The 23,596-nt window shown below is 47.1% G+C and overlaps 1 protein-coding gene across 1 annotated transcript in view; it reads left to right on the forward strand.

Annotated features, from left to right (window-relative positions):
• MYH10 (myosin heavy chain 10) overlaps positions 1-23,596 on the forward strand; it is a 78,856-nt gene that overhangs the window by 41,926 nt on the left and 13,334 nt on the right. The window contains exons 6-24 of the mRNA XM_039700766.1: positions 1,785-1,848; positions 3,653-3,751; positions 4,705-4,848; positions 5,158-5,253; positions 7,643-7,761; positions 8,191-8,343; positions 8,709-8,882; positions 10,150-10,323; positions 11,062-11,176; positions 14,879-15,072; positions 15,851-15,972; positions 16,366-16,435; positions 16,533-16,693; positions 17,273-17,381; positions 17,468-17,599; positions 17,951-18,157; positions 19,272-19,409; positions 19,946-20,069; positions 22,797-22,968. Coding sequence (XP_039556700.1) covers positions 1,785-1,848; positions 3,653-3,751; positions 4,705-4,848; positions 5,158-5,253; positions 7,643-7,761; positions 8,191-8,343; positions 8,709-8,882; positions 10,150-10,323; positions 11,062-11,176; positions 14,879-15,072; positions 15,851-15,972; positions 16,366-16,435; positions 16,533-16,693; positions 17,273-17,381; positions 17,468-17,599; positions 17,951-18,157; positions 19,272-19,409; positions 19,946-20,069; positions 22,797-22,968 — 2,567 coding nt within the window. The remainder of the gene's footprint in view (positions 1-1,784; positions 1,849-3,652; positions 3,752-4,704; positions 4,849-5,157; positions 5,254-7,642; positions 7,762-8,190; positions 8,344-8,708; positions 8,883-10,149; positions 10,324-11,061; positions 11,177-14,878; positions 15,073-15,850; positions 15,973-16,365; positions 16,436-16,532; positions 16,694-17,272; positions 17,382-17,467; positions 17,600-17,950; positions 18,158-19,271; positions 19,410-19,945; positions 20,070-22,796; positions 22,969-23,596) is intronic.

Raw genomic sequence — 23,596 nt, forward strand, 5'->3', positions numbered from 1 at the left:
GCTGACAGCAGTTCATAATCCAACAAACAGAGCTGGGCTGGGGCTAGTGTGCACAAACTGCTGGAGTGCTGTCAGTGACAGGGACTGTGGCACTGGCACAGCCTGCAGCCTCCTCGTGCTGTGACTTCATCCAGTGGTGGGACTGGAGAGAGCATCCTGAATTTCTGCAGGACTGGCACATGAAACCCCATCTAAAAGTGCTGATTTGCTGCAGGAAAGTCAAGAAGCCACTGTGTGAGCTAGCCCAGGTGTCAGGCCCTGCTGTAGCTGCTCCATGTTTTTCTTGGGTCCCTGCCTGCTGTTCACAGTGTTTTGGTGGCTGATAACCAGTTCTGATGGGTTCCATTGTTTTAAAAACTGTGGTGGAACTCAGGATGAATAAATAGCTTTTTACCACTTCTTAGAACTTCCTTTCCTTTGAAGAAAAAAAAAAAGCCATCTCTTATTTCAGGGGGAAGATGTTTTTAGTGCAACTTCAAAAGTGTACAGGAGGTATTAAATCTTTTTGCTTGCGAGAACAGCACTAAAATTTACAGAACAAATGAAAGATTTCTTGTCTGCCTTTGACATTTCAACAGTTGCTTGGATTTATAATGCATGAACTCAAGTCCATGATAAGAACTCTGGAAAACTGTATGACTAAATCCATCAGCCCTGAGAAGGGAGAGCTCAGTTTTGTGGAAATTCAGCTTTTTTCATTTTACAGCCCTGTTATTTATAATGTTTCCTGATGCTTATAGGAGCTGGGTACAGGATTTATAACATCAACAGGTTTCACTGCACAATGACTCCACTCTGTTACCTGTCTTGAATCCATCAGAGGCTGTACTAATTTAATGAGAATACTTCTTCCCCTAGAAGATGTCAGCATCTGGTTTGTGTTATTTTGAGCTCTGCATTGCCATCATGAACATAATCACTCTGATGGCTCCAGCTCTGTTTTCATAAAGGAGCAAGTATAATTCATTCCAGATGGTCTCATCTCATGCAGCAAAAAAATCATCTTTAACAGCCATTTTCAAACCTGATTGAAAAAATCTGATTGAACAAATCTCTGTCCTCCCACGAAGTGAGAGGTGCTGCTGTTGAGCCATGCAGGTCTGGCTTTGCCCTGCTCCTGCCAACCCAGGAGGACTCAAAGGAGCCCAGTGGCCAATGGATTTTATTTTTTCTTCTACCAATGGATTTTATATTTTCTTCTCTCATGTTCCAGGGGATAAATCTCTGGTTTGTATTGGAGAGGAGAAGGGGTTTGCTGGAGTTATGTGGCAGCCCTGAATGCTTCCCTCTGATAGAGCTTTTCCAAAGCCCTGGGCTCAGGGCTGTGCTGGTGTCATCAGCATCCAGCCCTGGATGAGCTGAGGAGGGGCCCTGGAGGCCTTTTGGAAAAGGAGGGGGAAATCTTTGGGCCAGGCAGCACCTGAGGCTGAGGATGAAGCCACTTCAGGGACCAGCAAATGGCACAGAAAGGGCACAGCTGGAATGTCAGCATTGCCCCCAGCTCAGCCCGAGTGTGTGCTCAGGGGAAATGGAGCCTGACCTTCAGAGGAGTGTGCATCCCAAATAACTCAATCTGCCCTAGGAGTTCCCCAGCTCTGGAGGGTGTTTGTGAGCAGTGTGCTCCACTGGAGTGATGGCTGAGCCCAGGGGAGAGGAAAGGTTCCCTCTGAGCCTGGGAAATCCTTGATCCATGAATGCATTTGGGTTATCTTTGGTATGGACAGCGTTGTCATAAATAAAATTTTCAAAAAAGTAATTTTTAAAAAATCTTCTTTCCTTTGCAGGGCAAATTCATCAGGATTAACTTTGATGTCACTGGTTACATTGTTGGGGCCAACATTGAGACCTGTATCCTTTTTCCTGCCACATCCTTGCAGAGTGCAGCTGCCCTGCTTTGTTTTGCTTTTAACCCTGGAATTCCCTGGAATGCAGTGAAAGGTTGCCACACTTGGACATTCCTTTGACAGCATCCCTCTCTCCCTTTGTTTCAAAATAACTGCTCAAATATCACACATTCAGCAGCTTCCACGTGCTCAGAAACCCTAAACTCCCAAATTCCACACCCTGGAAGCTGCAGGGTTGTGGACTGGCCTGAAACCCAGGCTGTGTTAGAAAGGGAAACCATGTGAAATGTGCTTTTCCTGGGAATGTTTCTGCAAATGCCCAAGGCCTTCCTGAGCAGGAGCTGAGCCCCTGTGGTGCCAGGAGCAGCTCCTGCCTGGAGAGGAGCCCCTGCTCCAGGACAGGGCCCAGCTCTTCTGGCTGCCATGAAGGCTCAGTAACACAGGGCCTTCTGTTATACTTAATTAATTGTAATTAATACCACAGCGAATTCAGTTTTAGCTCTAAGATTCGTTTTTATTTGTGAGTGTAAAACCAAGTAAAAATACTGGCACTGAAAGCCCTTCCCTGAAGTTGTTTTCTCTGTGCTAAAAATGTATTGTGTAATTTGGAGTTTTCTGGGAGAATAGCAGTGGAGTGGCCATAAAAGGATGGAGCTGGGAGTCTTGCTGAACAACATGAAGTGAATATTGATCATAAACAATGCTGTAGTTAAGTTTCCATTTGGTTCCGGTGTTTTGAAACTGCTTGATCTGAACACTAACTGTTTGGAATTGTCAGAAAATGTGATTTCCCAATAAGGCTGGGAAAGATCTATAGTTATTCAAAATATGCTGCAATGATAAGTGGGTTTTTTTCGTTCACCACAGCACAGGAATGAAGGCAGCCTTTAGGAAAGTCCAGATGAATTGTTTTGCCCAGAGCTTTGTGAAAACAGGAGGATTTAACTCTTGGAATTTCTTCTTCATCACAGGAGCCCATTCTTGGCACTGCCATTTCAAATCCCTGTCCTACATTTGCTTTACAATATGGGATATCAATAAATAAAAAAAAATTAAATAAGATTACAGCTCAGGGCAGCTAATCAGGCACTACCTGCTGCAGAAATTGAATTTGGGAGCTTTAAAGGCAGTGTGGATTGTGGTGGAAAAATGCAATGCTTGGAGGGAATGACAAATGCACTTTGGATAATAAAGGACCTCTGAGCTCAGCTTCAGCAGCTGTTTTGGGATTTGGGTCCTAGTTCAGCTAGGACCTGAGTGGAAGTGATGCTGGAGAAGGATGGGAGCTCCCCCTCACCAAAAGTGCAGCTGGTCCATGGCAGACAGTGGTGGCTGCACGGGCAGGGGATGCAGGAAATGCAGGAAATGCAAGGAATGTAGGGGATGGGAGTGTAGAAATGCCAGGAGCTGGCTGAGATGAACAGTGGGTTCTACCAGATGGAAATCACCTACTTAGTCACTGAAGTTCATGCTGCACCTAGTCCAGTGACAGAACCCCAGCCTGGTTTGGGGTGGAAGGGACCTCAGTGCCCATCCTGCCATGGCAGGGACACTCTCACTATCTTAGGGACACTCTCACTGTCCCAGGGACACTCTCACTGTCCCAGGGTCACCTTCCCCTGTCCCAGGTGCTCCAGCCCTGTCCAGCCTGGCCTTGGCACTGCCAGGGATCAGGCACAGCCCCAGCTGCCCTGGGCATTACTCCTGACATTCTCTCTGGTCTCAGGCTGATTCCATGGCCTGCCCTGGGGCTCTCTGTGTGTTTGGAAGGAGGATTGCAGGTGGCCCTTGACTCCAGGTGACCCCAGACTTGCTGGAGAAGTCGCGAGCCGTGCGCCAGGCCAAGGACGAGCGCACGTTCCACATCTTCTACCAGCTCCTGGCTGGGGCAGGGGAGCACCTCAAGTGTAAGCTGAGTGTGCATCTGACACCTCTGGGTGCTGCACTGCTTGTTTCAGGGGTGCAGGGTGGGTTTGAGTTGTTCTGTGGTCGTGAATGGTGAGTTTTAAGAGGAGAGGTTGGGTGGCTTTGCCCTGAAATCACTGCTGGGTTTTATCAGATGTGCTGGGAGCCCCTCTGCCATTCCAAGCCAGTGTCTCCTCCCTGCCAAAGCCCAGTTTGGGCAGGCTCTGCCTGGGAATCCCTGCTTTGGAGCTGCAAAGTTCCCAGCTGGAAACAGGCAGCTCCATTTCCTCCAGCCTACAGAGAAATTTAACCCAAACCTAAGGAAACCCTGGGGTTTCTTCAAGCCACTGCAGTGCTGGGGTGGTTATCTCAACTCTCTTTGGGGATTTTCCCCCTCTTCAAGCCACTGCAGTGCTGGGGGGGTTATCTCAACTCTCTTTGGGGATTTTCCCCCTCTTCAAGCCACTGCAGTGCTGGGGTGGTTATCTCAACTCTCTTTGGGGATTTTTCCCCTCCTGGTTGGTTGTGATAAGTGAAGCTCATAAAGGTACAGAGTTCAGAGACTTGGTCCCCTCCTCCTGTAGGAGATAAGGTGGTGCTCAGCACCTTGATGGGATCATCAATCCCCAGCTCCATTTCTGCCTGGCTCTGTTGCCTTTCAGTAGAGGTTTCCTTTTGGGATGTTCCAGAGGAGGATTTGAGGTGGTGCTGGGTAATGTTCTGTGGCTGGTTTAATGCATTCAAGAGCTCCTGCAGGGACAGTCTGATCTGGCCTCAGCTTGGGAGGTGCACTTGTATTTTTAGGGTTTCAGGAGCTGCTCTCCTGGCTTGTAGCCATTTCTGAGGGACTGCTTTCCTAAAGCAGAGCTGGGGAATTGAGTGAGAGCAGAGCACGGGTGGGTGTGAACAGCATTGCTGAGCTTATTTTTCTGTCTCTTCCCTTCCCCCAACACAGCTGACCTGCTGCTCGAAGGATTTAACAATTACAGATTTTTATCTAATGGCTACATCCCCATCCCTGGGCAACAAGACAAGGATAACTTCCAGGAGACCATGGAAGCCATGCATATCATGGGCTTTTCACACGATGAGATCTTGTGTAAGTCACGGAGCCTCTGGAGTTTTCAGGGTCCTTTTCCCTCTCTCACACACACACTCTGCTAATTTAGTGTCACCAAATTTAATGTTGCTTCAGTGTCTCTGACAGCCTGAAGAAAATGTTTGCTTAACTCCAACTGGAGTTGAATCCAAGCCATTTGCCCAAAAAGCACAGTACAAACTGTATTACATCCTCCCTGAACTTCTCCTTGGAATCTGGAAGGAAAGTGACACAAGAAACAGGAGGAAAAAATGTGTTCAGCTGAGCCCTCTGCCACGAAACTGATGCACATGTCTCTTGTTATCACAGCAATGCTGAAAGTGGTGTCCTCAGTGCTGCAGTTTGGAAACATTTCCTTTAAGAAGGAGAGGAACACAGACCAGGCCTCCATGCCAGAGAACACTGGTGAGTTGCCATGTCTGGGGGTGTCCTTGGGCTTGTGCTGAGCTCCTGCCTGCCCCGTGTCAGTGCAGTCCTGCCAAGCACAGAGCAGTGCTGAGCATCCCTGGCAGTGCTCAAAAGGCCAGGCAGGGCTGATGGCACCAGCAGGCAATTCCCAAAGCTCTGCCCTTCCCTCTCCTGCTGCAGACCAGTGCAAGTGGCCATCAGGGGAATTGATGCTGTTTGCATTGCTGCTAAGCTTGGAACAAGTATTTTGGTTGTAATCTTGTTTATTGCTCTCTCCAAAGACTTAAGCCCTAGGAAGAAGTTCATGCTTAAATCAGTTTGTTTTCTTTGGTTGCTGAGAGCAGCTTTGTTGCCAATGATAAGAGCCCTGGAGCCAAGCACAACTTCCATGGTGCAGTGGCTGAAGACAGGAATGCTGCTTTGAGAGCAGGCTCCTTTCTGGAGTGGCTGACACTGAATTTATCAGTGCCTGCAATGCAATCAGCATTTTGAAGGATGGATTTCTTCCCCCACCCAAAAAGAAAAAAAGAAAAGAAACCCTAGCAGTAATAAAACTGGGGTCAGGACAGTCAGGGTTTTCTCCAGTCCCACCTTTTAAATTGTCCTTTCTCATTCCAAACAAACAAGGAGGTGGCCCTGCCTGTGGCAGGGGGTGCAGCTGGGTGATATTTAAGGTCCCTTCCACCACAAACCATCCTGTGATCCTCAGATGAGTGGTGCTTATTTTAAAGTGCAGGATGGAGCCAGCTGAGGCAGCATGACCCAGTCCTGCCCTCAGAGGTGACAGTTTGCAGTGGGAGCATTTTCCTCAGAGGCAGCTCAGAGGTGCTGTGTGATGCTTGGGATCACACCTGCTGTGCTTTATTGGGATTATTCTCACCTGGAGCACAGTTTATGACTGACTGGAAAGGCTGGGACAATAAATCCATGTCCCTGGGTTGTGCAAGGAGCCGAGTGTGGTATTTGGGGTGCTCTGGGAACCTTCCTCCTTGCACTGCAATATCCCTTCCTTGTTTTATTTGTTTGTTTTAAAGACCCTGAGAGCACTTCCTGCTTGCCCCTGAGGCTGAGTTTTACCTGGTGTGCTGGTGCATATCTGTTCACCCAGAGCCCAGAAATGCTCCTGTTTGCAGCTCAGGTGAAGGAGTGCTCAGTTTGTGATGCTCCCCAGCTTTCACTGGTTGTGTGTCAGGTCATGAACCCTTCTAGTGAACATGTGGCCAGACAGAATCTCAACATTCAAGAGCAGTAATAGCTTACTTAATGCTAAAGAAAAAAATAATGCAGCAGAAGCTCTCATGTGTTAGCATGACCATCTGTTTTCCAATGGTGATTTAAAAAAACAGCTTTTTGTTTTCATTTTGACAGTAAAAGAAGCTATCAGATGATAAAGATAAGGGGCCAAGTTCTTACTGGGTGGTGTGGAGAGCTTCCTGCTAAAGGGCAACACTTCCCTGGACCTAAAAATACCTTCAGTGTCACTGTCATTTTTAGAAGTGTGGAATCACAACCACCCAAGCTGCTGGGCCTCGTGTTCAGGGGAGGGACTGAGGCAGCAGGGTCTGTAGGGCTGCTGTGGGTAATGCACTATTTAAATCATGATAATGTAAATCATAAATTTAAATCATGATAATATAATAATAAATAATGTCATGACATCAGGAAGGTTCTGCTGTTGAAGTGCTCTGTGTAAAATACTGGAATCCCAGACTGGTTTGGGTTCAAGGCTGTCCCATTCCAAGCCCCTGCCATGGCAGGGACACCTCCCACTGTGCCAGGCTGCTCCCAGCCCTGGCCTGGGGAGTCCTCAGCTCCCTGGGCAAGGTGGCACACCCCTGGTTTGGGCTGGCACAAACAAACAAACACAATCTGAGCCAGATGTTAAAGCACCTTTAATGAAGGGTTTGATGTGTGATGTGCCCACACTGTCCTTTTTCCTGGGGTCAGAAAAGGGCTGTGTTCCCTTTGGAACCAGCACTGGTAGCTGAGCTGTTAATGAGCTGGCAGCTGATGGATGCCAGCCTTCCCTGCTGCCCAGGCACATCCAGCTGTGTCCCTGGAGAGCTGTGCCAGCCCTGGGCACACAGGGGCTGGGCACCACCTGGGTACCTGTGCTGGCTCCTGAGGTGCAGCTCTGGTGAGAGCTGCTCCAGGTGTCGGGGCAGGGTCTCAGTGCTCCCTCTGTCCCTCTGTCCCTGTGTCCCTCTGTCCCTGTCGCTCTGTACCTCTGTCCCTGTGTCCCTGTCCCCGTGTCCCTGTCCCTGTGTCCCTCTGTCCCTGTCGCTCTGTCCCCGTGTCCCTCTGTCCCTCTGTCCCTGTCGCTCTGTCTCCGTATCCCCGTGTCCCTGTCCCCGTGTCCCCGTGTCCCTGTCCCGTGTCCCCGCAGTCGCACAGAAGCTCTGCCACCTGCTGGGAATGAACGTGATGGAGTTCACCCGCGCCATCCTCACGCCCCGCATCAAGGTGGGCAGGGACTACGTGCAGAAAGCTCAGACCAAAGAGCAGGTGAGCGTTCAGGGGCTTTAGGGACCGGGGAAAGCCTCGTCCTCATGAGCTGCTAACAGAAAATTGGCTTTTGGTGTTTGCTGCTCGCTTAAAGCTCTGCTGTCTGTATGAAATGTTCTTATATGGTAAAAATCATTTGTAGAATAGGAGAAACCCTTCCATTTCCTTGACTTTCTCCTGGTTTCATCCTTTCATGTTGTGACATTATCAAATACTTGGGAGACCTTTTGTTTTTATGGAACAGTTTAGAAAGAAATTTTTCTTAACGTTGATCAAACTCCAAACTGTTCCTACCGCTTGTTTTCATTCCTCACTGGTATTAACTCCCTCCAACTTCTTCCTTTACCGAGTTATTTGTGATAACATCCCTCTCTGTGTCCTTTTGATGGCTTTTCCAGGGTAAATAACTGCTCCTGTTTGGGTTTGCAGGCGGACTTTGCAGTGGAAGCCTTGGCAAAGGCCACCTACGAGCGCCTCTTCCGCTGGCTGGTGCACCGCATCAACAAAGCCTTGGACAGGACCAAACGCCAGGGAGCCTCCTTCATTGGCATCCTGGACATTGCTGGCTTCGAGATCTTCGAGGTACAGGGGAATGTCCCTGCTCAGCCTTTCCTTTCCCCTCTTTCTGGGGCTCAGGACACGCTGCAGAGGCGCCGAAAGCAGCGTGGTTACACGAGGGGTTGGTTTGGGTGTGCAGAGGCTCTGACAGCCCAAAATTACAGTGCCAGAAAATCATAATTTAATCTTGAATCCTTCTTTGTGTGTGATAGCTGTTCCTACTATAATTTATGCAGTGGAGGTTGGTAGAATTGCTTTCCAGTTTTCTTTACGTTACGTTCGAACTTTGCAAAGTTTTGAAGAATTTCCTTATAAAGTCAAATTTTTGACTCCCAGATCTGTGGTGTCTTGTCACTGACTCATTCTTGAACACTGATGTTGTTTTGTAGCTGAACTCCTTTGAGCAGCTCTGCATTAACTACACCAACGAGAAGCTGCAGCAGTTATTCAACCACACCATGTTTATCCTGGAGCAAGAGGAATATCAGCGAGAGGGCATCGAGTGGAACTTCATTGACTTTGGCCTGGACCTGCAGCCCTGCATTGACTTAATTGAGAGACCTGTAAGTTTGCACATGAATAATGCTCTGAGGAGGAGAGCTTGGAGTGCTGACTGTGTCTTTTGCTGCCTGCAAATGAGACATTTCTTTGTGGAGCTGTCATTAAAAGGGAATTAACTGGAATGCTGAAGTTCAAATCTAAAATACTGTGGATTGTTAATAAAAGGATTTATCCAGAGGGGATTTTGCCCTTATGTCAGTGTAAAACACCGAGCTCAAGATATGAAGCTGCTATTTTTATACCTTTTTCCCTGGTACTAATGAAGTCATTAATCCTGTCAGTGTCATTAAACTGTGCCATTGTGGTGTAGGAGCTCTGGGACTCAGGTACAAAGTTTTTCCAAGACTTGTGGTAGACTTTCTTCATTGGAAATCAATAGCAAAATTCCTGAAACTTCGTGTAGAGTTTCCCCTCAGAAAATTGCCTTGCAAATAGGAAAGCAGGATCTTAAAAATGGTTTTGGTCACTGTGGTTTTTAACATCCTCCTCTGGCTGCTTAATCCATGAAGCTGAGGAGCAGGAGGAGCAGATGGGGGGAACAGAGACTCCTGAAAGTTTGTTCTTTCCATCTCAGAACCTTGTAAATGAAACCTGGGCCAGGGCAGGCGCTGCTCCTGCCTGTCCCTGTGTGTGCTGGGGTGCAGGTGAGCTCCCAGTGCTGCTGTGCATCCTGACCAGCACAAAGGCTGCATTCCTCTCTCCCTGCGGGAAAAGGGAAATCTTGTTTCAGTTATCAAAGGTCTGCATTTGGTGTGTGGAACTGAGGAAGTCCTGCTTCCTTGGAAGGTAAAATCCCCTCCAGAAAGCCTCAGAGGACAAGTGTGGCTGCCCTCAGTGTGCACATGTTTAGGTGAATATCCTAAACCACCCCAAGTTATTTATTAATTTAAAAGCAAACCTCAGTCCCCTCCCAGTTGTTCTGTAAGTGTGATGCCAGGTACGTGGAACCATCTCTCACCAGAAGGGTGAACTTTGCATTCCCCCAGAACCTTTTAAGTATAAACCCTTCAAAGCAAAGCCCTGGTCAGCACTGGACCAGCTCAGTGCTGTCCCCGTGGATATTGGAATATGTTTGTTTGAATCAGCCATAGCATCCTTCTTGACCTGGACTCCCCCACAGCTTGTTTAACTGAAATTAGGCTTGCAGCATTTTGGATTACCCTTATTGTGATGTTGTGGTGCACTGGAAATACTAAACTTTGAAAAAAAAAAGAAAAATTATATATATACATATATGAAATGTGAACACATTCTCAAACTGCTTTTCAGGCAAATCCTCCTGGTGTGTTGGCATTGCTGGATGAAGAATGCTGGTTCCCTAAAGCTACTGACAAGACATTTGTGGAGAAATTGGTCCAAGAGCAAGGAACTCATTCCAAGTTCCAAAAGCCAAGACAACTAAAGGACAAAGCAGACTTCTGCATTATTCACTATGCAGGGAAGGTAAGGGCTCAACATTGAATTCTTGTGGGGAGAGGTTGGTTTGGGGGAAGTACTCTGCTTTCCTTCCAAAGCCTGCATGCAAAAATAGACAACTTCTGCCTTGGCTGAAGCAGAACCATGCTGGTCTACAGGGATTTTAGGGAATCTCTGCAGGGAATTAGGGAATTTTAGGGCTCCCTGGGCTGGGATGAAACCCAGGCTGGTATCAATGATTTTTTAGCTGTTGAGCTGGGGTTTATTTGGAAACCACAGGTTTGGTCCTTAAAGATAAGAACTTTGTTTTCTGTATAGAACCAAGTGTTTAAATGTAGATACTGTAGAGAAATTCTAAAAAATCATGCTGCAGCACATCTTTAATTTACTCTCCAATAATTTAGATGAAGTAATTGGTGTCAGTCCTAGAGCTGGTTTTACATCTTCACAATGAAACTTATTTTAATAAACTGGGCAGCAAATAAACACCCAGCTGTCAGTAAGAAAGAAGCCAGGTGGCTGAATTTTAAAGAAAACTCCCATTTACTCTTTCAAAAGCATAACAAACTCGTGGTACTTTGAGCTGTCCTAAGGAGGCTCAGCCAAATGTGAGCACCCAGGGCTGGCGTGGGCTGGGTCTGAGCTGGGAGGTCTTTGCCAGCCTTGGTGATTCTGAGTGAGGGGAAAACACCTGATGTTTGATGCTGGGAAACAGAAACCTGGAGCTGGTTTTGCTCTGAGCCTGTGCCCTGGGCTGCCCTGCAGGTGGACTACAAGGCAGATGAGTGGCTGATGAAGAACATGGACCCCCTGAACGACAACGTGGCCACGCTGCTGCACCAGTCCTCTGACAAATTCGTGGCTGAGCTTTGGAAGGATGGTAAGAGAGCTCTGAGCACAGGTTGTTGGTCGTTTCACCTTGCTGGATGAGTTGTTTGGGGTTTTTTAATGCCTGTTCCTTCCTCGCCCTCCACTTGCCCACTGTCAATCCCTGCAGCATTTTCTCTCTCAGTGCCCACAGTACACCAAGGAAGCTGAGTTGCACCTCTGGTCCCTTGCACATGTACCATTTCTGAGTAGCTGCTTCTCATGTTCATTTCTGGAACTGATATTCACTTATTTCTTGTTTATCTGTGTCCAATTTCACGTGGAATCTTGTCCAGAACTCTTGGTTGGGTTCAGCAGTGGAGTCCTGAGTGTGAGCAGCTGGGGTGGTTCTTGCTGTTGGTAAACCATTGTAAACACTGTCTCTGTGAGCACAGCACAGTTATTTCCTGTGCAGTGGTGGGTGGTGCTCTGGAAATCCACATCTCCTGAAATTCATTGCAGTAACAGCTGCAGCAGTGCTGAGATACTGCACATTTAAATCAATTTTAGCTGCACCCTGCTGCTCAGCCAGGTTAGCTGCCCATCACCTGAAAGTATTTATCACTGCTTGCACCAAACTACTCCAAAAAGCAGAAACAGCCACCTAAGTACTTAGCAGGGACTTTTCTATTCTGCTTTTTGACATCACAGTCTACTGATCAGAGTATATTTACATGTCACAGGATACAAACCCTGCAGTTTGTTATTTGAGGAGCAAATGCAGCTTGTGATGGTGGTGCTGGAGGTTAATGCTGAGTTTCCCTCTTTGGGCAGCCACAGAGAGCAGCTTTAATGAATCTGTAAAGAACTTTTTGGTTGGGGAGCTGCCCCTTTCCCTTGGAGAACACACACAAAGTAATTGTGTTTTGGTGCAAACCCTCAAACCCCGTTCCCACAGACCATTGAAATGTGCATGGAATATGTTGTGGCCTAACTGCTTTTGTAGCACAGTGAAGTGTGTTTGCAATTGATGAACCTGTTGTTTTTACTAACTCAAGTGTCTTGTGTATCTGCTCTTCTGTCTTTGTGTTTCTGCTGTTTCTCTGCCTTAGAGATTCAGAATATTCAGAGAGCCTGTTTCTATGACAATATTTCTGGTCTTCATGAGCCACCAGGTGAATGGATATAAAACACTAGGCCTACTAAAGGCAGGGCTGTTGTACCTCCAGGAGAACCATTCTTGCTCGTAGGCTTGCATGAACTTCTCATTTCATGCTGAATTTAGGTAAAACCCCCCAGCCCCCCGGGGCCCCAGTGCATTCCTGTCCAGCTGCTGCTGCACACACACAAAGCATCTCCAGTTTGGCATTGCAGATGACAAGGTTTGTTGCTTCCTGGTTCCATGAGGAGATGTAGAATTGCCTCTAAGTGACAATTCTGGTAGCTGCAAGCATTTGAGAGAATGCAAAAGCTTTGGAACACTTATCAAGCTTCTTTCTGCAGTCCAACATTGACAAAACTCTGGGATGTTTTAGGACGTGGCTGTGTCCTTTTGGGAGGAGAGCTCAAGAAAGTATCAGGATGAGTGCTGCAGTTTTAGTGGGGGTAGAAAATGAAATAAACTTCTTCCAGCCTTGTTGGAATTGTTCTTTTATTTAAAAGCCTATTAATTTTAATATTTGTATAAGCTGCAGATGTTTTTTGGGGTATTGAGAAATCAAGAAATGCACTTGGAATGTCTTTGAAGACATTTTAGATGTTTAGTTCAACCTCCTCATCCTTCTTGGATTCCTCTCCCCGAGTTTAGAAACACATGGGTGTGAGGGTTGTGCCTTCAGGTTTTGGGTTTGTGTCTCACCACTCCTGATACATCCCATCCCTGAGGAGGCAGGGCTGTTCTTAAAGGAATTCCTGCAGAGCTTTGATCCAGGGCCTCCAGCCAGGGGTGATGGCCCAGCCATGCAGTTCATGCTTTAAACCTACAGGCAGGGCTTACATTTAACTCCAGCCATCCTGTGTGAAGTACAAATCACCCTCCTGGAGCTGGAGCACAGAGGGGAGCAGCACAAAACTGTGCAGGATCAGATCTCTTTGCCAAATTATAGGAAGTGCAAGGTGAAAAAAAAGCTGAGTGGTTGCAGTCCTTAGTGGGGCCTGCTGGGTGCAGGTTTCTGATATTGACAATCATTTAATTCTCTAGAAAACTGACTCCCTGCAGTCTCCATCCCATGTCTGATTTGGGACTGAATTCTGCTTCAAAACAATATAATAAAAATATTAGAAATATTTGGGATATGAGCTTAGGAACACCTTTCCACCTATTTATTTCTCCAACTTTTAGAAGTTGAATTCTTATGTTCAAAACCCTGTGGAGGATCTAGGCTCTGCTCTGCACTCAAGACTTACAACTGATTATTCAAATTTGCTGCCCTGTGTTTCTCTGCTTTTAATTTTCCTTTTTTCTTTTTTAATAGACCTTTGACCAGTTGAATATTAGGAAGAAATTAAAGAGTGTCCCTTATTTGTCAGATAATTCTGGTAGCAAAGCATAATTCCTTCTGCTTTGGTTAAATGAATTTGAGGATAACATGACAAAAGTGAAGCTGTAGCCTACAAATAGTTTCTTGTTTCTGGCTGCCCAGCTTGGATTTCATGGAGAACCCACAAATATTGGGGTTTGCTCAGTCCTAAGGAGCACCAGCTGTAATTATTGAGGTGTTAAACCACCGGTGTATCTTTTAATGAACTGTTTGCACACTTCTTGACATGCACATGGAATCACCTTCAAGGTTTTAATAATGGCACTCACATTTCCAATTGTGCTTCTGAAAAACAAACCCTTGAGATCCATACCAAAATGTTCCAAAAAAATCAAAGACAAATCTCTATTGTGGTGCTTTATGGCAGCTTGGAAGTGCTTTGGTGTGGAGTTTTCCTGGTTTGAAACTTGTCTTTTGGGCAGGGAGATCTTTGCAGGTGTATTTAAAAAAATGGGAAGAACTCTTCCAAATAGCAGCTGAGCACAAGTTTGGCAGATACTTTTTCCCCTCTTGTCACTGAAATAACACTATTTCCAACTCTTCTGTAAATTCTGTTAAAATAGGTTAAACCTGAGTTTAATTCATATCTCATTGTCATAACTGAGTTTCATGCACAGATGTGCAATTCCAAATGTCCAACCCAGAACAGATATGTCCAACCCATAACAGATAACATAACATAACAGATGTGCAATTCCAAATGTCCAACCCAGAACAGATATGTCCAACCCATAACAGATAACATAACATAACAGATGTGCAATTCCAAATGTCCAACCCAGAACAGATATGTCCAACCCATAACAGATAACATAACATAACAGATGTGCAATTCCAAATGTCCAACCCATAGCAGATAACATAACATAACAGATGTGCAATTCCAAATGTCCAACCCAGAAACGCTGTGCACTGTCAGAGCTCAGAGAGCTGGCATTTACCTCTCTGTAAAGCTGATTTAAAGGCAGCAGGCAGCTTTCCTGGTCATGTAGAACTGCAAGGAAAGAGCTGGATATTTCAGCCTGTACTCCTGAAGCTGCACTCTTGTGCTGGATGGGTGTGTGGCTTTGGTCCCCGAGCTTGTGCCCGGTGTCGCGGTCCCGCTGCGCTGCCGCTCCCGGCGCTGTCCCCAAGCTTCCGCTGCTGCTCCCGTGCCACCAGGGCCACCAGGGCCACCAGGGCCACCCTGCCAGCCCCTGGGGGGCCACTCAGCCCTTCCCCCTTGTCGCCTCCAGTGGATCGCATCGTGGGGCTGGACCAGGTGACGGGCATCACGGAGACGGCGTTCGGCTCTGCCTACAAGACCAAGAAGGGCATGTTCCGCACCGTGGGCCAGCTCTACAAGGAGTCCCTGACCAAGCTGATGGCCACGCTGCGCAACACCAACCCCAACTTCGTGCGCTGCATCATCCCCAACCACGAGAAGAGGGTAGGTGGGGCTGCAGGCCACTCCTGGCTCTTGCCTCTCATTGTTCTCACCTCACCGAGCCCTGCCTCCTCTCTGCGCTTTCCTCCTCTGTTACTGTGAAATTCTTATGAAAAGTAAAATTCACTGGGGTTTTTTCTCTTGAGAAGCTGAGAAGCCTCAGAGGAAAAGAAAAGCAATAATTATTTGCTGCTGTGGAATGCAGTAGGTGCATCTTTGATTAGTCCATGTAGATTGTTTCTACTTAATGACCAACCATGGTCCAGTTGTTTCGGACTCTCTGAGTGTCACAAGCTTTTGTTATTATTCCATTCCATTCCATTCCATTCCATTCCATTCCATTCCATTCCATTCCATTCCATTCCATTCCATTCCTTCCCTTTCTAGCTTTCTGTCTGTATCTTTTCTCTATTCTTTTTAGTATAAAATTTATAACATAATACAATATAATACAATATGATATATAATATAATATAATATAATATAATATAATATAATATAATATAATACAATACAATACAATACAATATAATATAACATTATATATCAGCCTTCTGAAACATAGAGTCAAGATTCTCATCTCTTCCTCATCCTGGCACCCTCAAACACAACCACACTTCTCCACTCACAGTTTGATTGGCACAGCTGTCACACTGAGCAGTGTCCTCTCAGAATTCCCTGCACCTTCCCTGACCCACTCACTTGGCTTCTGGCCTGAAACACTGAAGGTACAGTTTGCCATTAATACCAATTAAAATAACCTGTGTTTTGTTTTGTCCAGGCTGGAAAACTGGACCCACACCTGGTTCTAGATCAGCTCCGGTGCAACGGGGTTTTGGAAGGAATAAGGATTTGTCGGCAGGGATTCCCAAACAGGATCGTGTTCCAGGAATTCAGGCAGAGGTAACAGCAGCAGCCACAGCCTTTTGAGCTCTTAGGAGCTAAAGTTCCTTTTTAAATAATTGAAGACCCCACAGTCCTCCCTTCTCCCCCAGCCCAGCTCAAAGAAAATCAAAACCTGATTGTGAGGCCTTGAACTTCATGTGTTTAACTACTGCTGTTTATTCTGAAGGCAGTGGGCAAGGGGAAACAATCCAAAACTGGCTGCTGGAAAATTTCCTGGAGGAATTCCCTAACTGTGCACTTGGTCACTGTAGTTTGGCTATAAGTTTATACTATAAACCACATTGCTGATTGCTGAGTGTAAAGGTGTTTTTCCATTTATGCTATAAGTTTATATTATAAATTACACTGCTTATTGCTGAGTGTAAAGGTGTTTTTTCATTTACCTTCCAGGTATGAGATCCTGACTCCCAATGCAATTCCCAAAGGTTTCATGGATGGTAAGCAAGCCTGTGAGCGTATGGTAAGTGTTCATAGCTAAGTATTGTCTAAACATTGAAAAATTCCCCTAAATTGTCCTTTTCTTGGCGTAACAAGAACGGCCTTGCCTGTCTGTTCAGATCAGAGCCTTGGAGCTGGACCCCAACTTGTACAGAATTGGGCAGAGCAAGATCTTCTTCCGAGCTGGAGTGCTGGCACACCTGGAGGAGGAGCGGGACCTGAAGATCACAGACATCATCATCTTCTTCCAGGCAGTGTGCAGGGGCTACCTGGCCAGGAAGTGAGTGTGCTCTGGGACTGCATCTTCCCTTGGGTCTCTCAAGCCCCTCTGACAGGGAGCTGTGCTTTAAAACTTGAATTTCAGGACGCATTTTCTCAGAGTGTTGCCTGAAGAACTGTAATTGCACTCTGGGTATTCAGAGGGTTTTTGCCTGGGAAGAATTTTCACCTTCATTCCTTGGCAATATCCCCTCTCCCTGCTCATTCCTTTGTGGCACACACAGCCCTTTACAGTGTGCAAATTCCTTTGTCTCTCCTCCTGTCCCACTGGAGGTTCCTGGAAGTTCTTTGGAAAGCTGCTTTTTAAAAATTAAAGTAGCTAATCCATCCTGATTTTGTCTTTTTTAGAAAAAAACCTGCTGAGATTAAGAGCAAGCAGCATTTTTAATTATGGGAAATGGTGAATGCAGCTCTTGCTCTGACTCTGTAGGAGCAAGAACTCATAAATTCAGTGTAGTTACTGAAACTTATACAGAAGCCTATTTATGGTCTGTAAGTGTTGTAGGGTTGGGTAACCTAAAAATTAAATGATGGTCAGCTGTATTTAACACATTTATTTATTTAAATTTTCTGTCTTCAGGGCCTTTGCAAAGAAGCAGCAGCAGCTGAGTGCACTGAAAATCCTGCAGAGGAATTGTGCTGCATATTTGAAGCTGAGGCACTGGCAGTGGTGGAGAGTCTTCACCAAGGTTCCTTCTGTTCTGTTCTTTTCTGTTTCTTTCTCCTGTAAATAGCTGAGTGCAGGCTCTCACATCTCCCTTCCACACCTTTGCAGGTGAAGCCTCTTCTGCAGGTCACTCGTCAGGAAGAAGAGCTCCAAGCCAAGGATGAGGAGCTGATGAAGGTGAAGGAAAAACAGACAAAAGTGGAGGCAGAGCTTGAGGAAATGGAAAGGAAACATCAACAGGTTTGTGTCCAAGATCAGCTTTTGCTGTGCAGGACATGGATTGTGCTCTGTCCCATGGGAGGGACAAGTGACATCCTCAGGGATGGGGACTGGGACTGGCCAGAAGTGGCAGGACCAGCCCATGGCCCTGCTGTGCCACTCTGCAGGAAATGCTGCTGGAGCCAGAGCTGCTGTGCTCTGGACTGCTGCTAAAGCCTCTTCTGGAAGTCCTTGGTTTGGGATGTGGACTTGGGAGGCAGGAGCTGGGGCAGAACGTGGCCTTTGGTACCTTTGTGGCTGTCACAGGTGTCATCTCTCCCGAGAGTCTCTGAAGTGTCATTTTTAAAGCTTCACTGCCTTTTGTATTTGCAGGTGCTGGAGGAGAAGAACATCCTTGCAGAGCAGCTCCAGGCTGAGACAGAGCTCTTTGCAGAGGCTGAGGAGATGAGGGCTCGCTTGGCTGCCAAAAAGCAAGAGCTGGAAGAAATTCTCCATGATTTGGAGTCCAGGGTTGAGGAGGAGGAGGAAAGAAACCAAATATTGCAGAATGAGAAGAAGAAGATGCAGGGCCATATCCAGGTATGGTTCTCAGTGACTGGAGGTGAAGTAGGATGGGGAAGCTCCCTCAGCATCCCTGCAGGACAGAGGAATTTGGCTCCTGAGTGGAATGATTTTTTATTTCTCTTCTCTTCCTGTGTTGAGTGTGATGAGCTCTGTGTGGTCTCAGGCAGGTGAGGAGAGAAAGCAAAACCAGGACTGTCCTGGCAGGGTAAAGGAAGGTGTCAGGATGTCCTGGCAGTGTGTGCTGAGGGATAATTAAAGGCAGCAAAGTGCTCTGAGAGGGCAGGAGCTGCACAGGGCTTGGGGACAGACTGATGGGATGGTGTCACTTGTGGATGTTCCTTTTGGACTGAAATCCAGGGGACGTCATGAAGGATTTTACTCATTTGACTTCACTAAGACAATGTCATTTCCTCCAATTACTTGATTGAGGTTTTTTTGACAATCAGATTATTTAGATGCTTCCTTTTAAATAACAGTGGCCCTGAAACAGGGAGTAGCTGAGAATGTACTTGTCTTTAAAAATATTGAAAGTAGATGAAGAGGAAATAAACTTCACTTCTCACGACTTTTGATGCAGTTTAAAAATGTCTGTTAATCATATTTAAATGAATCATGTTTAAACCCTCAGAAGCACAGGGCATTATTGCTTTTTAACTCTTTGTTCAATGGCTGAACTGGCTCAGCTGTGGCACTGAAATAAGGGGAGCTGTTTCCTGTGGAATCTCTCCCAGATCCTGGTGGTTTTCCACCAGGTGCCCCATTCAGGTGCAGTGTGCTGGGAAGGCTCTGCCATAAAGCCTGACCTGATTGGTTGTCATTAATTACAGATTTTTTATTTTGTAGTTGGAATTAGGAAGGTGAAGGCTGTGGCAGTGAGTGTTTCCTAGAGAGCACATTTCACCCAAAGCTGGAATCCAGAGCACCAAAAATTCCATGTGCATCCCATGGCCCTTCATTCCTTGCCAGATCATTGATCCTGGACATGAATCTAACAGAGCAAATGTGGCTTTGGTGTGTGTTAGGGCCAGAGGCTTCCCAAGTAACACATCTCTGTCACTAATTAAAAAAGCCTCAGTGCCCCCCCTGGATAGCCTGGAAGATGCACAGGTGCAGTTGTGTCTCTCCCCAGGACCTGGAGGAACAGCTTGATGAGGAGGAGGGAGCTCGGCAGAAGCTGCAGCTTGAAAAAGTGACAGCTGAAGCAAAGATCAAGAAGATGGAGGAGGAGATCCTGCTGTTGGAGGACCAAAATTCCAAATTTCTGAAGGTGGGAGCAGTGTGCAGGGTGGAGGTGCCCAGGGACAGCTCCCAAAGTGCTGTCACAGGGTCTGGGACACCTGGACACTTTGGGATGTGACTGGAGATGGCTTTGGGCTGACATTGCAGGGGGAGTTTGTCACACACTCTTCCCAGTTTCATGACTCTCCCAAATCCTAGAGCTGGAAAAGTGGTTTAATGGTTTATAGCTGCCATTGTTCTCTGCAGACAGATTTCCAGTGCTGCCCTAAAGCCAGGCCTGCTGTGTGCTGAATTCCAGGTCTTTCCTGGAAAATAAGTGTTCATGGTTCCAAACAATTCCAGCTGATCCTTGATATTGACAATCACTTGAAATGAAATCTGTAACAGAAACAAAATCTGTAATAGAATCTTGTGCTCTCTGACAGCCCTCTGTGTGTTCTGTGCATTCCTTTATTTGCACTGCTTAGGGACTCTGGAAGTTATTTTGTGTTGAAGTAATTTTGTTGTTGTTTGTTGTGTTGAAGTTATTTTGAAGTTGTTTTCCCTCCCCTTCCTCCTGCCCAGGAAAAGAAGCTGATGGAGGATAGGATTGCTGAATGCTCTTCTCAGCTGGCTGAAGAAGAAGAAAAAGCCAAAAACTTGGCCAAACTGAAGAACAAGCAGGAAATGATGATCACTGATTTGGAAGGTTTGTTGTGCCTGGAATGGGCTGGGAGCAGCCCAGGAGGGATGGATCCTTGGGGCAGGGCTGCTGCTCCTGCCAGGTCCTGGAGGAAAGCTGTGCCTCTGCCTGGTCTGGCTGCTCAGTCTGCCTCCTTTGAACTTGTCAGGGTTTTATTTCATGTCCTCTGTAGACACACTCAGAAGTTCCTGCTGTTGCCTGTGTCCATTAGCACCAGGGGAGAACATCCTGGCTCCTGGAGGCTTCTCCCACTTTCCTCTAACACAGAGCAGTGTATTCCTGCAGGAATGGCACTCCTTAGGCTTCCAGGATTGTTTTTCAATAAGCAAATCTCAATTGTTTTGCTTTTCTTAATATTTATCTTCATTATATTTGTAGATATATTTTATTTTGTAGTGCTTTTTTTATTGAGCAGCCTGCTCTGGTGGAAGGTGTCCTGCCCAAGGCAGGGGCTGGAGTGAGCTGAGCTTTAAGGCCTCTTCCAACCCAAACCATTCCATGATTCCAGTCATGGTTCCAGTCCTTTAGCCATTTATTTCTGACTGTTTTGCCACTGTTGTCACAAGTGAAACCCACCCCATATGCAACCCTTCTTGATTTTGTGTTGTTTTATTTTAATTACTATAGATACTGTGCAACATTAATGAGCTGCCAAGTCAAAGTTGCAAAATAACAGAGAAAGTTGCTCTGTGAGCCCTAATTTGGGAATGGTTCTTGCACTTGGTGTGCTGGGGCCTGTCCTGGTGCATTTTTTAAGGCTGATGTGCTTCTGGAAGGATATCAGAGTTTTACCTTATCTGTGTAGGCAGGTGTTGAGCTAACAGGGGTAGCAGTGATTGATGAGCCTTGTCTTCCACAGCTCCATTCAGAGGCTTTAAGGTGGGTCTAAGTAAGCTTTACTCACTGGAAAATAATTCTGAAGTACTCTGTGCTCAAATCAAGAGACAACGTGACAGATGTGTTTGGTTACAGAGCCATTCCAAGACTGATGGCCTTAGAAGTGGAAATTAAAGCTTATATTTAAGGCATGCAATTTTTTGGCTAGGAAAGCAGGGTAAAATGATATTTACTCTTGGAGATGACTCAAGAAGCCATTAAGGTCTCTGCTAGAGTCTAGGCACTGTTTTTGGGGAAAAAAATTAATTCAGTTTGCTGTGAACTCTCTCAATTACAAAATTGTGTCTTGTGACTCTGCTGTAAGTGTCACTCACCAGGAACCTCACGTAGAAACAGAGGGGAAAGTACAAATCCTTTGGAATGTGAAAGTGCTTGGGGAAAAGCAGTGTTACCTTAGGTTGTCTGGAAAACCCCAGCCAGCCCAGGGTGCCTCTGAGGGGTTCCTGCCCATGGCTCCCTTTCCATCTAGTCCAGAAGGAGCTTTGGGAGGGCTGTGAGGGAAATCCCTGCACTGAGGAGCCACAAAGGATTGAACAGGGGAATGAACTCTGCTGGCACCTGGAACTGTACCTTTGTGCCACTGCCCTTAGAGCTGGGCTGAGGCTGTGCTCAGCAAGGCTGGGACCTGCTGCAGCCCTGCTCAGCTTGGGCAGCTCTGCCAGGCTGTGCCCAGCAAGGCTGGGACCTGCCAGGTGTGCCCAGCAAAGCTCAGCTCTGCCAGGCTGTGCTCAGCAAGGCTGGGACCTGCTGCAGCCCTGCTCAGCTTGGGCAGCTCTGCCAGGCTGTGCCCAGCAAAGCTGAGCCCTGCTCAGCCCTGCCAGGTGTGCTCAGCAAGGCTGGGACCTGCTGCAGCCCTGCTCAGCCCTGCCAGGCTGTGCCCAGCAAAGCTGAGCCCTGCCAGGTGTGCCCAGCCAAGCTGAGCCCTGCCAGGCTGTGCCCAGCAAAGCTGAGCCCTGCTCAGCCCTGCCAGGTGTGCTCAGCAAGGCTGGGACCTGCTGCAGCCCTGCTCAGCCCTGCCAGGCTGTGCCCAGCAAAGCTGAGCCCAGCCAAGCTGAGCCCTGCCAGGCTGAGCCCAGCCAGGCTGTGCCCAGCCAAGCTGAGCCCAGCCAAGCTGAGCCCAGCCAAGCTGAGCCCTGCTGGGCTGTGCCAGCCCTGCCAGGTGTGCCCAGCCAAGCTGAGCCCTGCCAGGTGTGCCCAGCCAAGCTGAGCCCTGCCAGGCTGTGCCAGCCCTGCCAGGTGTGCCCGGGCAGGGCAGAGCAGGGGCTGGGTTGCTGTGGCCCTGCTGGTGGGGTGCTTGTCCCAAAAAGCTCCTCAGGGCTGGATGTCCCAGCTGCACCATAAATCACTGGCAGGGAGCTGTCAGGGCTGCAGAGTTTTGCTAAACATTGGTGGGATGTGATTAAACAGCACAGATTCTTGTAAAATGGTTTATTCAAGTTTACTTTAAGCTGTGCCATTTTCCAGCAGATTTTTGGAGTCTGGCCTGGCCCTTCCAAAGCCATGCAATTGTTCCAGTCCACAGTTTATCTTCTTTTTTTGGTGTTGATGTCTGTGATTATCTGGCCTAACAGCTCAAGCTGCTCTATTAGTTCCCACTCCTTCTTTTCTACCAAGATGTTTCTTTGCCTCATCCCAAGCTATTCACAGTTGTCAGAGACTTTCCCCTGACTTCCTGGCGAAGTCATGCAGTTCTCCTTTGCTATTTCATTTTTCTGCAGGCTGGAGAGAGAATTGAGGCAGCATAAATTAAACTTCCCACCCTTCCTGCCACCCCAGAGTCCCTGAGGGTGACAAGAAGGACAATTCCATAGGAATTGAATTCTTTGCTTCCTTCAGAACGCCTGAAAAAGGAGGAGAAGACCCGCCAGGAGTTAGAAAAAGCTAAAAGGAAACTGGATGGGGAAACTACAGACCTGCAGGACCAAATAGCTGAGCTGCAAGCCCAGATTGAGGAGCTGAAGATCCAGCTGGCCAAGAAGGAGGAGGAGCTGCAGGCTGCTGTGGCCAGGTCAGAGCAGGACAAAGCTGCTCCCAACAAGGGAATTTCACAGTCAGGGCTGGCGTGCTGCAGTGCAGCCAGCTCTGGAGCCCTGTGCTGTGCACAGCCAGGGAAATTCCCAGCAGTTCAGGGATCCCCAGCATCCTGCCTCTGCAAACCTGCACAGAGAAGAAGTTGCACGTGGTGTAACAGTGTTTGGGTTCTGGAAGATTTTTTAGTCTCCCAAAATTCGGCCTCAGGAGGGAAAAATGTGTATTTCTCTTAAAGTGCTGGGCAGGACAGACTTTGTCTGGGTTTGGGTGATACTCCATGTCATGCTGATGCCACCTGGATTTTTTAAATAGAATTTTGCAGGAAGAGAAAATTCTACAGATGGAACATCTCTGGGGCAGTGTTGAGATCTACAAAACTGGAATATTTGACTGTAAACTAAAGCTTGATACCTGTGACAGTGCACCTTGGTTTTATCTGTGGTTCCTGTCATCCATCCCTGGAGGTGTCCAGGCTGGACAGGGCTGGAGAACCTGGGGTAGTGGAAGGTCTCCCGGCCCATGAAGGGGTGGGAATTTGGTGATGTTTAAGGTTCCACCCCCTCCATTCTATAAATGTTGGTATTTATTTTATTCCAGAGAAGTTC

This window comes from Passer montanus, unplaced genomic scaffold, assembly GCF_014805655.1.
Source record: "Passer montanus isolate IOZ18808 unplaced genomic scaffold, ASM1480565v1 scaffold144, whole genome shotgun sequence".
Taxonomy (NCBI): domain Eukaryota; kingdom Metazoa; phylum Chordata; class Aves; order Passeriformes; family Passeridae; genus Passer; species Passer montanus.